Source organism: Cicer arietinum, chromosome 3 (genome assembly GCF_000331145.2).
Source record: "Cicer arietinum cultivar CDC Frontier isolate Library 1 chromosome 3, Cicar.CDCFrontier_v2.0, whole genome shotgun sequence".
Taxonomy (NCBI): domain Eukaryota; kingdom Viridiplantae; phylum Streptophyta; class Magnoliopsida; order Fabales; family Fabaceae; genus Cicer; species Cicer arietinum.
Genome location: NC_021162.2, coordinates 47,236,915 through 47,252,003, shown reverse-complemented (window position 1 = coordinate 47,252,003; position 15,089 = coordinate 47,236,915). Strand labels below are relative to the sequence as shown.

The 15,089-nt window shown below is 33.4% G+C and overlaps 1 protein-coding gene across 11 annotated transcripts; it reads right to left on the bottom strand.

Moving 5' to 3' along the window:
• Positions 1 to 1,469: 1,469 nt before the first annotated feature.
• On the bottom strand, positions 1,470 to 13,198 carry LOC101502420 (DNA mismatch repair protein MSH1, mitochondrial-like). Of its 11 annotated transcripts, none has more exons than XM_027332423.2 (20): positions 12,809 to 13,197; positions 12,624 to 12,698; positions 12,398 to 12,495; positions 12,101 to 12,176; positions 11,748 to 11,867; positions 11,210 to 11,278; positions 11,019 to 11,083; positions 10,170 to 10,255; positions 9,453 to 9,617; positions 8,933 to 9,042; positions 8,716 to 8,821; positions 8,561 to 8,636; positions 7,269 to 7,327; positions 7,034 to 7,101; positions 6,767 to 6,940; positions 5,114 to 5,320; positions 4,758 to 5,011; positions 4,505 to 4,643; positions 2,324 to 2,623; positions 1,470 to 1,990 (listed from the first exon to the last, which is right to left on the bottom strand). In XM_027332423.2, exons 1-20 carry the CDS (start codon positions 12,971 to 12,973, stop codon positions 1,568 to 1,570), a joined length of 2,835 nt encoding a protein of 944 aa, XP_027188224.1. In that variant the 5' UTR covers positions 12,974 to 13,197; the 3' UTR covers positions 1,470 to 1,567. The 11 variants fall into 11 exon arrangements, 10 of the variants coding, with proteins under 10 accessions (XP_027188224.1, XP_073222031.1, XP_073222032.1 ...); XM_073365930.1 differs by having other exon boundaries at positions 11,231 to 11,278; positions 12,809 to 13,196; XR_012162278.1 differs by lacking the exon at positions 1,470 to 1,990 and adding an exon at positions 3,783 to 3,882 and having other exon boundaries at positions 2,482 to 2,623; positions 4,500 to 4,643; positions 12,809 to 13,198.
• Positions 13,199 to 15,089: the final 1,891 nt, after the last annotated feature.

Genomic DNA, 15,089 nt, shown 5'->3' with positions numbered 1-15,089 from the left:
CGAAAACCTTGATCTAACTCACACCCAACCTTGGGTCACTAGCTTTGAAGAAAAGGAAGCAACGAAAACGAAAAATGGAGAAGGATGGAATTTTGGTGTTCTCGTGTGAAGTTCAGAGGAAGGAGATGGAAATTTGAAATTTCCTTCCTTTCTTTTTCTTTCCTTTGTTTTTCCTTTCTTCCTTTTTCCTTCCTTCCTTTATATACCATTTTCTTTTCCTTTTCCTTCCTTCTAGTTTTCCTTTCTTTTTCCCTCCAAACAAACATATATAAATATAATAAATATAACTTAACAAATATCTCAAAATCTAGATATTTATTAAATTACCGTTTCACCCGAAACGCCTTAAATTCTCCGTAAAGGATTTTCCGCAGTTAAATTCAATTTATTTATCGACGAGAAATTCTAATTGGCATCGAAATATCTTTTCGATTATAAAACTCCAAAATATTATTAGCCTTGGCTTAAAAGCCTCCGAGCCAAAATCCAAAATACACCAAAAATACATAAACGGTACTTTAAAATTATGGGTCTTACACATGCTAAGTTGAAAGGTTATTTTGTGCATTTAAAAACTTAAATGTTATGTGTTAATTGTTAAATTCGGTTGGTGACCCTTTACAACTATTGTGGAAATCTGAGTTTTGCCCTTAGATGAGAACCAGGATATTTCCACCGGTTAGTACCCTGTGAATGGGAAAGTAATTGGACACACCTGACTGGAGTTGTGTCAAGAGGATCTTGCGGGGCGCGTGAAGATTATCCGTGATGTATAGTTTTTTGTAGAATGATCAGATTAGGTTAACGTATAGGGACAAGATGTCGTTCTTTCTGGGTTGTGTTTATTTTAATTTGGAAGACTGTACCTATACCAATATTATTAGCTTGACATTTTATTTTAATGGGTTCCATATACCACTTTTGATGTGATGTGGGAAGTTAGAATTCTCAGGGCAGTGTTTTGTAAATATTTGTTGACTTTGTCGTTATGTTACGACTTAAATATTTATCCAAAAGTATTTCCTTCTTTATTTCTTTGTTTTTATGAATTTGTTTTGAAAAAAAAAATACACTCGCGCTGTTAAATATCAGGGTGTTACAATGTTCTTTCTCGGCATGGTCTTAATGTTTTAAATATCCTCGAAGAGTTGAATGAATTACAAGCATTATTTCTCAAAGATTATTCTTAGGCTTATTATATACATTGTTTTACACATATATTACAACTTGCTTTGATTTCTGCTTTTAGAGAAGTTTTTCCTATTCATGATTTCTTTTCACACTTAACTTTTATTATCATTTTAGAGAAGTTTTTCCTATTCATGATTTCTTTTCACACTTAACTTTTATTATCAATGTTGTGTGTTCCTCTAGTAAGCGTCGTGATAAATTGCAAAGTGCCTTATTAGAGGAGATTTCAACTTGGTTGGATATTGGCGAACTTGAAAGTAGTAGTGGACAAAATCAAATTTACAATTTAAAACAAGCCGGAAATGCTCGTTGGAGCTCGCATTTTTCATCTATTTGTAGTATGAGAAAGTTTCCAGTAATGAGTCATAAGCTGTTGTTAGTCATCAACACAACTGACAGATTTATCTGACAAACGGCAGTTTCCTTGCATAATATGAAATATATCTTCAGCTCTTTTGACAACATTCATAGGAATTCCTTCCCTCTTGACAGTTTCAAAAGTAATACTTTCTGTACAAATACCATCTGTCAGCTTCCAAGTAGGTTTTGTTCGTCCATCAATGCAAGTGGTGCCCATTGCTTTGTGCACAGCATTCTTGATGTTAAGCGGCAAGGTAAATATTTTGTGCAATTTAGTAGATACAATACCTAGACAGCCAATACTATCAAGAGTTTCAATGATGCTGCCTGCAATACAAATCCATTCTGCATCTTCTGTTCCTCGGCATATTTCATCAACAAGCACAAGGCTCCTTTTGGTGGTTCTAGTAATGATGGATCGAAGTTCAGACATCTCGACCTGTAAACAGATATTAAGAACAATAGGAAGTAAGGTACTTGTGAAATTTCAATTCCATAAAGCAACAGAAAACAATATAGTTTTAAGGAAAATACTTGTGAAATTTCAATTCCATAGCAATCTACATTATATGATATGATTTAAGGGCAAAGAATGAAACAATAGCAAACCTGAAATGAACTTATGTGATCAGCTGGACTATCATATGACTTCGTATGAAGCACAATGGAGTCAAAATATGGAATCAGAGCTGATTCAGCAGGAAATTTCAATTCCATAGCAATCAACATTATATGATATGATTTAAGGGCAAAGAATGAAACAATAGCAAACCTGAAATGAACTTTTGTGATCAGCTGGACTATCATATGACTTCGTATGAAGCATGATGGAGTCAAAATATGGAATCAGAGCTGATTCAACAGGAACCATAAGTCCACATATCCCAAGTAGTGCAGCAGCACAAATTGACCGAATCAAACTTGATTTACCACCACCATTTGCTCCTGTCAATAGAAACAATGATTGCATATCAACAGTATTATGCACAGCGCCTCCTTCTGCCATGTTGAACCAATATGGTAATAAACCAACTATCTTCATCTCACAGTTTTTGTCCAGCGGCTTCCCATCCTGCAACAACAGATCAACAAAGCTCATTCATCGCATTATGAATCCAAACAAGTTAGTAATAAAGAACAGATAGCAAATGGATGATAGGCTAGAACACACTAAATATTACGCATCAACGTAAATGTTCCCTGGAAGACATAGTTTAAAAACAACCACCTCATAGAATGTCAGTCAGCCCTCATGGAAGAAAATACTTGGCTACAATTCTTTACAAAAAGAGTTATATGTACTTGAGTTCATATTTGTCATTAACAAATATCAACTAATTAATTCAGCTCCATTGCTATGAAGTATGAAGAACATTAGCATCTCCCTATTTCATCAGATGGTAAAGTTATTATTGCACTACATTTCACTGTGCAAATTATCTATACTTTGTCTGGTATATAGAACTCAATCTGATGGGATCACAATCTACATCCAAAGCCAAATTTTCAGCACTATTGACATATACAGTAATAACTTCACTTTGACTGTGATCATTACTTACATGTTAGAGGCATATGAAGATGCAGGTAAGCAGCATGGTTCTAAGGGGATAGCAAACACAAATCGCAGGAATAGAATGCTAACTAATCTTACAAAAAATTCTGACTTTTTGATCTAGTTAAATATTATAAATTTGTGATTTGCTGTTTTTGTTTTTGCCAAAACCAAATATAAGGGGACTTCTGAGAATGCTTACAATGATAACTAGTAATATAAAACGATGCTTCCTCAAAGGTGGAATACATAATGGTAGACAAGTGCTTCACACATTGATTGCACGTGTTGTAACTATTACAATTCTGTTATAGTTACTAAATACTTGTCAGTTACAATTTGGTTACAGCTTGTTAAGCCAACAAAGACCGCATTTCTAACTAGCTCTAACAACTTTAAATGTGAAACAAGAATCAGAGTCAGCTAAAATATCAATTTTTGCGAGGCCATTATCATGTCTCAGTACTTTCTCTCATATTCTATCACGTCCTCTTATTTTCTCTCTGAAATCAGACACTAATGTTGTATAATGAACTTGTTTCAATCCTGAATCGTGATTTCACCAATGCATCCATTTCAAACAAGTCAAAATAAAATAAAATAAAGGGATCTAGAAAAATCTAATGATTGATTAGGATTTCATTAACAAAGTCCATCCATCAGTGAAAAGGTTTACGTTCATTCCTGGGCCTAACAACCTAATTCCGTAGGTTTTTAGGAGAGTTATCCCTTGACATCATCTCCAACAAGGTGATCTCTATCTCCTTTTTTGTTCACTGCAGCAATTCAGGAGTAGCGTTATAAATTTCTAGATATACTAACAGAGGAGCATTCTGTCGTGCAAAAGCAAAATGGTTTGTACAAGATAGAACAGAATATTTGATGTAAGCATCAAAATAGTACACCTGTAACAGAATATTTGACGCAATTTTCCCATAAAACATCAAGTTGTTATACATTACCTCAAGCCCCTGGGATTCTACTATTGTAGGAAAAACCCATTTCCTCTTTCTCCCTTCACGGCAAGATAACAACAAACATAATTAGCGTAACACATGCAAGACTACAAGAATGATTGCAAGATTTAGGTACTTCTTTCTCATTTTGAAAATAAACGGATGAAGCAAATTGATACAGTAGTGCAGCTCTATCATTGAGAATTCAATATTTTAGTATCAAATGATTTTAAGGGACCCTTAAAACCATGTTTCAGTCAATGCACGCTACATATTGACAGATTGATCAAATTAATATCCAATGAAAAAGCTAATATTTTGAAGATCAATGAAATCCATAGTGGTTAGTAAAAAAACATCAACACGCCACCAGGCCAAATACCATTCAATTATTATCAACAAAAATAAAGAAGAAGTAACTTTAGATGTTTACAAACCTCACATGAGCATATAAAGCTTTGGTAATCACAACTAATGTGGAAGAAAAGACAATGATGTTTATATGGGATTGCAATTCAGCAGAAAGTCCTCTTAGAAGTTCTAAAACTCTAGCTTTTGCCTTGGCATTTGCTTCATGGTACCTAAACCAAATTGTTTTAACAGCACATATCATTAAAAAAGGAAAAAGAGAAGTGTTTGACAAAGTTTCAAAATAAAAAACATAAAACACCAGTTTTATCTTTTAATAAACACACCTTGATAACGCATCCTCCACCATCCCAGTGGTAAACAATTCATCACCTACCTTTCTACCTTTAGAATCTACAGCATACTTAAGCAGTTCAATGTGTTCCTCTCCGGGGCTACCAATGCTTAGTGTCGTTAAAAACCAATGAAATGGAATCTTGAACCACACTGCCTTCTGCTCTCGACAATAAAATATTTCTACATTATGATACCGTACGAAAGCTTTTAGTCCAAAAACTACAGCAGCGAAAACTTCAGTAACCTGAAAGATTTTTGGGACGGTATAAATGAAACATAACATGTCACTGGAAATACACTTTACTAGAAAACGGCTATAGACAAGGTGTTAGCTACAGAGACCTACTGCTAAATGCAAGGCCTTGGCTGCTTCGTCCACAGAAGTAAGTACGTCATTTATGTGGATTGCTTTTACTCGACCTTTCCATTCAGACTCCATATCCTCAAAAAATTCACCGGGAATAGCTTTGAAGGAGCTGACTTTCTGATCTTCGTTACAATCTAGAGATATTATTTTGTCTATCTTACCTGATGCGATTTCACATCCAGCAACCTGAAGAAAGAAAAAAACATTATGAAAAGTTTAAAATCCAATGAACTTTGAGGCAAACAAATTAACTAAGAAAGAATTAACTGAAGCATCATATTTTAATTGTGTCTGGAAGAGAAATCCAATTTTAAAATACATAAAAACATCAAGGCAATCCTAGATTTAGTTTGACCTCAGCTATCCGAGCTGTAGTTTTGCTCCAGCTATTCCAAGACAGTGATGAATTACTTGTGAATCATATCAATAGTCATGATGCACATCAGCTTAATTTTCAAAATTCTTTATATACTAAATTTTCTGGTTTAAAATTTGAGTTGTTGTTCTTGGTGGAATTGGTTTTCGTTCTAGTTATGCAAAACTGTGCCAGGAAATTTTCATTGATTATTAAAACAAGGCTTTTCTTCTTTCATTATGCAACATTATCGCCAAATTAAGGCTGATGATCATTCCAACCATTTTGTTGAGTTAGCCCACCCCTAAGTAGTGTTTCTAGCCATGTTTTGGGGAGCGCATATTATACTTTACTTTTTCAACACGCTTAAAGCTTATTTATTGAACATAAAACATATATAAAAAATGAATGATTTATATAAAGTGTTCAATAATTTTTTTTTTTTTTTTGCTTATTATATATTTATAAGTATTACTTATTTATGACATGTTTTTGTTTTAGAAAAAACTGCTCTAGCCATTTTTTGTTATTTATTTTTGACAAATTAATCTTTTATATTTTTTTTAATCATTTAGGTCCTTCATCTTTTAAAACATGTACAACGTTTTCCTTTTTCCATATTTTGTTTAAAAAATGCATGTCTGTTACATTAGTGATCCGGCTTTAAGGGGCATTACGTGTCTTAAACGGTCATGATGTAAAATTCAGTTGAAATAACAAATGTCACCATCTTCTTCATTATTGTGTTTCATGCAGTCCGTTTTGCACAAATTTTAAACCCTAGAAACCAGAACAATTAAGTGGGCACTGCAATGGCTTCATTCCACAGCACGGTCGAATTAACAAAACCGTACCTCTTCTTGGTTCATTTCGAGTGGGAGGCGTGAAGAAGGAGCACTAGTATGTCAATATGGTGCCAAAGAAATTGTTTGAATAATAACTAAGCAATGACCAAACTGAGGAAGGAAACTTTGGGGTGTAGAAATTGTGTAAAGTAAAGGTGTTACTGGTTTTTTAAAGTCAATTATTTTGACAACACCCGAGTTAGAGCATCATACATTATAACATCTATTTCTTGATATTATTTGTGTAGAGGCGTAAAATTGATTCGGGTATTCAAAGTATGTGCTTCAAACACAAGGTGTAGAGAGACACGATGGGTAGAATGTGTCTCAGACACAAGAAATGTCAAGGTTGTGGTTGTTTAGATAAGTTGTTTGAACAATATATTTCCTTAAACAAAATGAAAGGAAAAGAATCCAAGTTTTGGGGCTCACCAAGGTTTTGAAGTCAATTTCTAACCCAGTTGCCACCCATGTGGGGCCAATTAAATGCTCCACTATTTTTTTGAGCTCAGGGGTTCTGTTCATGTGCAAAATTTCATCAACGACATTCTTTATTCTACAAAGTTCAATATGATTGGCCTCCTTCCATTCAAGTAGCTTTACAATCTGCACAATAGTCGTGACATGCACCTATTTAGGATAGCATGCATCAAGTTTCACTTGAAGCTCATTCACAAGTAACAGAAGTAAATAGATAACCTTAGCTGAAGAGACACATGTAAATTCTGGAATTGAGCATGTTACACTGCTCAGAAGTTTACATGTTGCTGCCAAACAAACGCAGAAAGCAATGAGTCCAAAATCCAGTATAAAATATCATAATATTATTATTATATTATTTTATATAAAGTACGATACAAGCTGAGATAAACTGTGCACTGGAAAAAACAGTTGAATTAAGAAGCAAACAAAGAGTATAACAATTGAAAATCACCTTGAATTTTGGATGCAATCTCATAGGAAGGAGGGTTCAAAAGAAGATCCCTAACATACCTGAGAACCCAAATAAACAGACAACGTGATAAATTTGACAAGGAATCAAAAACTAATCGCTAAAAGACTATACATTGAGCTACATAAATTATTAAATTTAAAATAAAATGCCAGAAGCAGAACGGGGGACAAAAATAATTTGAAGTGACATTTTGGTACAGTTGGATAATGAATTGTTTATTTCTTTAAATGGTCAAAAATCACCAAGTATAAACAAGTTTAAAACAGTAAACAGACACTTACATAAATTTGGTACAGGATCCAGAATAAATCACCAAAAGACTATAATTTGAGATATATTCAATTATTGAATCTAAAATAAAAAGAAATAAGCAGAACAAGGGAGGTAAATAATTTAAATTGAAAATTTTGGTACAGTTGAGATGAGACAATGAATAACACAATTATCTAAATTACCGAACATTGCAAAATATAAACAAGTTTAAAATATGACACTTAAGTCTCTACCAGCAAGACAATATTATCCACATCCTACAACTTTGATAAACATAATAATGCCTGACCTGAAATCCCTTTCAACATTTTTCCTTTTTCTATGATTATTTTGGGTGTTAGGAGGGAACACGGGAGCTTTTAGGAGAACTGGATGGGAAAGCATCAAAAATTAAATTTAAAAGTAAAAGTAGATTTAACTCATGTGATTAGTTTCTATTAGATTTTTTTACGACAATTTTGACGTAAAAAAACAATTAGGGGTTACTTTAATTTTTTTTTAAAATTATTATTATTCAAGTATTTAATAATTTTTATTTTTAAGAAAATGATTTAATGTATTTATAAAATATGAGGTTTTTTACGTAACATTTCAAAAATTGAGGGGGGCGCTCTTGTGTATTAAGTCAAAGTATGTAATAACTTAATAAGTGTATTTTTATCGATTTTACAAAACAAAAATTAACAGTTAAGGAATTAAGTGAGCATAATTAGAAAGAAAAAAAAAAGAGTGGTGTAAGTATAATGCGTGTTTTAAGAAATAGAGGGAATTTTGTGAAAGAAACGTAAATAGAAGAAAAGGTTGAAGTAATTTACTCTAATTAAAAAAGAAGAAATCCCGGTTGTAACTAGATTGTGTATCATGATATATAATGAAAAGGATGAAGATAGAATAAACAAAAATAGTAACTACAAAAATTTTAAACATCGACTTTGGCAATAACTAGCACAGAATGATTTTCAACTGATACATAAAAAATATAAGAATACTTTACTCACAGTATTGGTAATCCAGTGCAATGCGGTAGAAGTAAGACCTCCAACAAAGATGGAATTCCATCTGTAGGAATGACACCTAAAAACGCAGGAGATGCAGATTTGTTTATGAGAAAGAAAAAGACCAGTGAGCATAATCAACGTGTTAAGATACCAACCAATTTGAGTACATGTTCCAAGAGTTAAAGGTTGAGCCCTATTTCCCGAAGACACCGTTACGTTCCGAAACATAACATCGTGATCAAGACCATAAAGCTCTTTTACCTATGTTCCAAAGTGAAATACACAAAAGAATCATACACAACTCATTTATATGCATTACATTCAAAATTAAATAAAAAATGCAAAAGAGATATTTCCTGGTTAGAATCATACCTTGACAAAAAGATCAGAAATAGGGTTTCCATCAAACCATTCAAAATGTCTGGATCTACATTCTCCCAGCAAGAGGCCCCCTTCACCAAATTTTCCCCGAATAGATGTTCCTGAAATACATTACTCAAATACATGAAAAAGGATGCATGAAACTACAAATATGTCATACATGTGTTTGATAGGAGAAATTGTCCCTAATGTTTCACAGGAAATCAAGCATGGTTAAGTATCTTAAGATACATGCGAGTGGTATCTTGATTCGATAATGAATTGAATCTAATCGATATGAAGCTCTAGTATGTATCTCTTTGGACATGAATGTCATCTTGAATCCCATTTCATTATGAAGAATCTCGATTCACTATGATGAATCCCGATACAGCATGGGGTATGTGATTCTAATGATATGAGCTTTGCCGTGTCGTAGATGTTAAGTCACCATACATGAGTATAAATATTAGGGACTTTGGTCTAACTTTTATGATAAAAAGATAGAGAAAAAGAATAAGAAAGTACAAACCATGAGAATTCCTGCTCAAAGATGTATGCAGAAATAAGTGATGGTAACGACAAGTTCGAAGCTTAGTAACAACTGCATATTCTGTCAAGCAGTCTTCTGAAGAATATGTCTTCATGATCTCTAGGACCATATTAATGCAATATCCCCTTGACGAATGAGAAATGCCTATAATAAAAGAGGCGTCGTCGAAATTGATCATTCCAATGTAGTTCAAAGATGTACTATTAATGGAGAATTGTGAATAATCAGAAGCAAGCACTAAAACAATTAATTGTTCCCCTCTGATTATGATATACCAACAAAAGACACATATTTCTCACAAATTACGAACATCTTACATATATTCATAAGTTTATATTTTTATGATAAAACATAGTGTTTAGGAAAATGACATGAATAAAACAGAACAATACCAGCAACGAAAAATAAGTTCTGTAAGCAGAACAATAGATCAGTAACAAAATAAATAATCAATGGACCACTTTATCCAAATGAGAAACCCTTTCAAATTGCAACATTGGCATTTAATGGTTTTTCAAATTTAATATAAAAAGCTCGTCAAAGTGCAGCAAAAGTAAGACAAAACTAATGCTATGCAATTGGCTAACGAGAAATGAAGTGACCAGTTATAAATTATATTAATACAATTTGCTATTGGAATATTAAAATTCTAATAATCTAATTAGTAGTATAATTAGGCAAAAAAAACTCCCATACCTACAACAGGCATAGGTTCGGGAAAGTCAAGATCGTGATCAACCCCAACAAGTCCATATACATAGGGATTTCCCGGATGAGCATGCCTGAACGTTTGAACATTAAGTCAGTCACACAGCATACTCAGAAAATCCAAAATTGTTTTATAAAATATGATAAGTTATCTGGAAAAGAAAACAATTCATTTCAATGAGCTCTACAATAAATAAATCTTCAAAAGGTGATTGGAATTACGAATCTATGGTTATAAAAAGCTCGCAGACACTATCATGCACAAGCATACAGCATACCAATAGAGGTTGCCTTAGCTGGTTAGGACCCACAGAAAACTGAGACAGTGACAAAAGTTTAAAGTCATAAAGATTGCAAGAAGTGAGAATGTCAAGTAAAAAGAAAGAGACAATTTTCTATATAGTTGAAAAAATTGACAAACAGTAGCATCGTGTAAGGTAGCTTAAAATAGATACGAATATTACTACTATAATATTAATGTAATTGACAACATAAACCATATACAGCAAACATCTTGCTTATTTCCAATTTTGAGTTGGACTCTGTTTGTTAAGGAGGATACCTTAACCTCTGTCCACATACCCTTCTATTCTTTTTCTACCAAAAGAACCAATATGTTTTTTCTTTCTATCTATCGAAACTTTTCTCCTATCCAAAAAGAAAAGGCACATAGAAACATACCCACGGATCATCAATTTTCTAATCACAAATAAAACAAATATTAGTGAAAAAGACAAGTTTTTTTCCTCAATCACACCAAAGCAAGCTCCACCAATTGACATACGAGAGAAGGAGGGAGGACAGAGACCGCTGGCATATAGAGAATGGTGTGCTTACCCAGATACAAAACGGCGTTTCGTGGATTGAGCTTGAGCTGGGCCCTGAACCTCCTCCACAATGCACTGTCAAGCCAAAAAATTGTAAGCAATGAGTATTCATTTGAAGGACGATATAAATTGAAAGGCAACAGAAGATAGGATAAACTCAATCATGTAATGATGAAATTAAAATAGGGGAAAGTGGACGACCCATTGAATTGCTGCACTCACCACAGAATAACCATTATGTGTAAGATCATCCAAAGTTTGTCGAAGATTCTGTGACCAAAGAATAAACCAAAGACACCCTTAAATATAAAACAAACCGGCAACTAAATTGAACCATAGTTGTATTGAAATACATACAAATTTATCATTATTGGTGCACGCAACATAAAAAATAACACTAAAACGCCTTTAAAATTTAGTCTAGGTGAAAAAATTAAGCTCACATCAGCAAAATAATGAACACTCTGAATATCGATCAAGGTGTCACAAACCATTAACAAAAGTTCAGCATCAATAACCACTCATGGACTAGCAATATTCATAGAATGGCATATGTATATTGTTTCTTGTTGCACAAACACAAGGTATAAAAAAAATGTTACAGAAGCTGTATCACTTTACAGTTACCAATATAAACTAAACAGCTTGAAAACAAGCACAACCAGTCGGTGCATTAATATAAATTTTCTCATCAGAAGATAAAGGTACACAACATGCATGAGAATAAAAATGCCAATACCACAACAGGGAAACCAGCTCTGGGGATGCTATCTGTTCGCAGACCGCCAAAGGGATTTAAAGCCGCATATTCAACAAGAATACAAGCATCTATTCCAACAGCTTCATAGAAGTCCCCAACCTGAGCACATAATGGGAAAAGAGAGAGAGAGAGAGAGAGAGAGAGAGAGAGAGATAGCAAAAGAAAGTTAGCTACCTAAAGAGTATATAGAGAGAATTATCAAAGTTTGCATTGTGCAAGCAAAAGAGTAAACAGAAATTTGTTGAGAATCGCAATTTTGTTTCCTTTAGACTAAACACATAAATCCACCAACGCCTGACCAAACTCTCATCGAATGTATAAATATAACGTACTCTGCAGAGTAAAATTTGGCGCGGGAATTTTGACTTGAACTGCAACATTTCCGAGTAAAGTATTCCTTCCTTCAAGCTGCACAAACAAAATTTGATTCTTCCATCAATTTCTCATAATAATACCATCAACTTATGTAGGCGGTAACAAATCCTTTCTATAGAGAAAAGAAAAAGGTGGGGAAGAACAAAACATGATAACAGTTTGAAAATTAATAACGATCACCATTAAGAACCAAGTTAAAAAGAAAATTAAAATGAAAATGAAAAAAATAAGCCATCAATTTTATAAGTGTTCACCTTCCATTTTTCAAGTTACAATCCATGCCAAGCAAATTTGAATAGTCAAGCCTTTCAATTAGATGCACTGTTGAGGGCTTTTTGCACATCTGCAACTTCTGCCATAATTTGGAAAGGAACCAAGAAAGATAAAGCAAGGTTGTCTCAAAAGATTCTGTTGTTTATGATCAAAACAATAAAATAAAATAAATTACAAAGTTTGAGGGGGAAAACTAAATTGACTTACCTCATTCCACCATAATATGTGAGAAAGATCTTTATCATCTAAAACATTACTTGCTAGGAGCTTCGTGATCATAGTCTACGATAAAGATATACAAGATGAAACAAATTAAGAAGATAAATTAAAAGAAAATTAACGATGATATTCTTTAAATCAAAGAAATATTCAATGAAGAAAAGGACATGAACCTGATCAATAGATGTAACTGAAGATTCAATCACTTCGTCTTCATTTTCCTCGATATGAATGATGGGAAGTTGTTGAAGTTCAGAAGCGCCATCATCCCCTTGTGATGGCATTGTAGGAGGACCCAAATCCAGTGACAAATTTCTGTTTCTTACTTTGTCAGTCATTTCAGTGGCAGGATACTAAATGAAAGAGAGAAAAAGGAACCTCACAAACAAAACTGAAGTGAAAAAACCTAAGCGAAGGTGAGATTGGAGAGAGAATTGTCGATTAAGAGAAATAGAGTGAGATTGGAGAGAAAATTGTCCGAGAAATAGAGTTTATACGAGAATGGGGCGGAGAACTAAAATACAGTAAAACTTATGGCTTAGGGTTTGGGTAGCGACTCCTTCTCATATATTGCTATTTTAAGAACGCAATTATACCGAGCAAGCCCCCACTTTTACCTTCCATTCCCTAGTCATGTGAAAAAGACTATATTACTCTTAGTTTCATCTATTAAAACCTAAAAAAAATTCACTTTTCTTTTTTTACCTAATTCTTCGAAAGGTTGTAATATTCGAATATAATCCTACCCATTTCCCAAAAGTTTGAAACCTCCGAAACTAAAAAGTAAGTCAAAATTCGAATATTTCAAATATTCAAAATGAATTTTTCAGATTTTCAAAATGTGATATTCGAAAGTTTGTATGATGTTGAAACTTTCGAAGTACATGTTTGCCATAAATAATGAAAGTCTCGAAAGTTTGGTTCAATTAGAAAGTTTCATAGCAAAGAAACTTTCGAAAGTTTCCTAGAATCTCAAAGTTTCGAAATGGAAAACTTTCGAATAAATGAACGTTTCGAAACATTACAGCTCGAAAGTTTGGCATGCAAGGAAAGTTTCAAAAGTTTTGAAACATCTGAAAGTTCTGAAATGAGTTTATGAAATTCCATGCTAGTTTATGAAATATCTAAATATTTTTAGATATTTGTTATATATATATATATATATATATAAAGAAAGAAAAGGAAAGGAAGGAAAAAGAAAGAAAGGAAAACTGAAAGAAAACATAAAATGGAGGAAAACTGAATCTTCTTCCTCCTCCATGCATTCGCGAACCCATTTTCGTCCCCTCCTTTTCTTTGCTTTCTTTTGCTTCAAGAAGAGAAACCCAATGCTTGGTGGGTGAGAAGACAAGGATTTCTCAACTTCATTCTTCTCCTTTGATTCAAAAACGGAGAAAAATGGTGTTGGTGTTTTCAAAACCGTCAAACACAAACCTCCACATTTCTTCTAGATCTTAGCTTTATTTCGCGAAGAGATATAAGGGAAAGTTGCTCACCTCCACGCTACGATGCTAGTGAACTAAATTTGGAAGCGACGCTGTGAGCGAATATTTTACCGAAATTAATCACGGTGCCGCAATCGCTCGTTAAAGCTACTGTTAAGGTAAGGCTCCTTCCAAACTTTTAGTTTGCATTTAGGGACTTATATGTGGTAGGGTGGAAAAGAAATTTGTTAGGGTTGAAGTGTTGATTTGGGGAAAATGAATTTAATGCTTTTATGGGTGAAATTTTAGAGTTGAGTTTTGGTGATATTGATTAGTGTTTTGTGGAAAATGAATTTAACTCATTTATGGGTGGTTTTTGAGGAAATGAAATTTGATGTGTTTGAGTGGTGGGTTGTGATGATTTGTGTTGGTCGTGTTTGACGTGCTCATAATTAATATTATAAATTTTGAGATGTGTTTGTGTGAATTTTGTGGAAAAATGAATTGATGTGATTTGGTGTGAGTTGTGGATTGAATTTGAGAATATGTCTGAGTATGCTCTGTGTGGAATTTGAAAATCATTAGAGTTAAATGAATATTAAAAATGGGGAATCTTTTAATATATGTGTTTACTTAATGATTGTCATGAAAATCGTTAGAGTTAAATGAGTATTAAAAATGGGGAATCTTTTAATATTTGCACTTACTTAATAATTGTCGTGGATAGAGTCAGAGTATGCTCATGCATTTCATAGTACATGGCACCTCGGTAATTTAGTACTTCGACATGTGATAGGCGGTACAATTATGATTTACGTCCCTTCGAGGAGAGTTTTGATTTGGAATTCTCAGTCCATGCATTTTGGCATATACGCATTGCATTAGGGTGCTTGGCACGCGAGTCACGTTTGATTCAAGATTATGATTGAGTGTTTGAACTCAATGGTTGTTGTGTTGTGCTATAATTGCAAAGTGCAAATGTTTTGGATTTGTGTGTAAGTGTGATTGATTGCAAAACCTTTTCGAAACT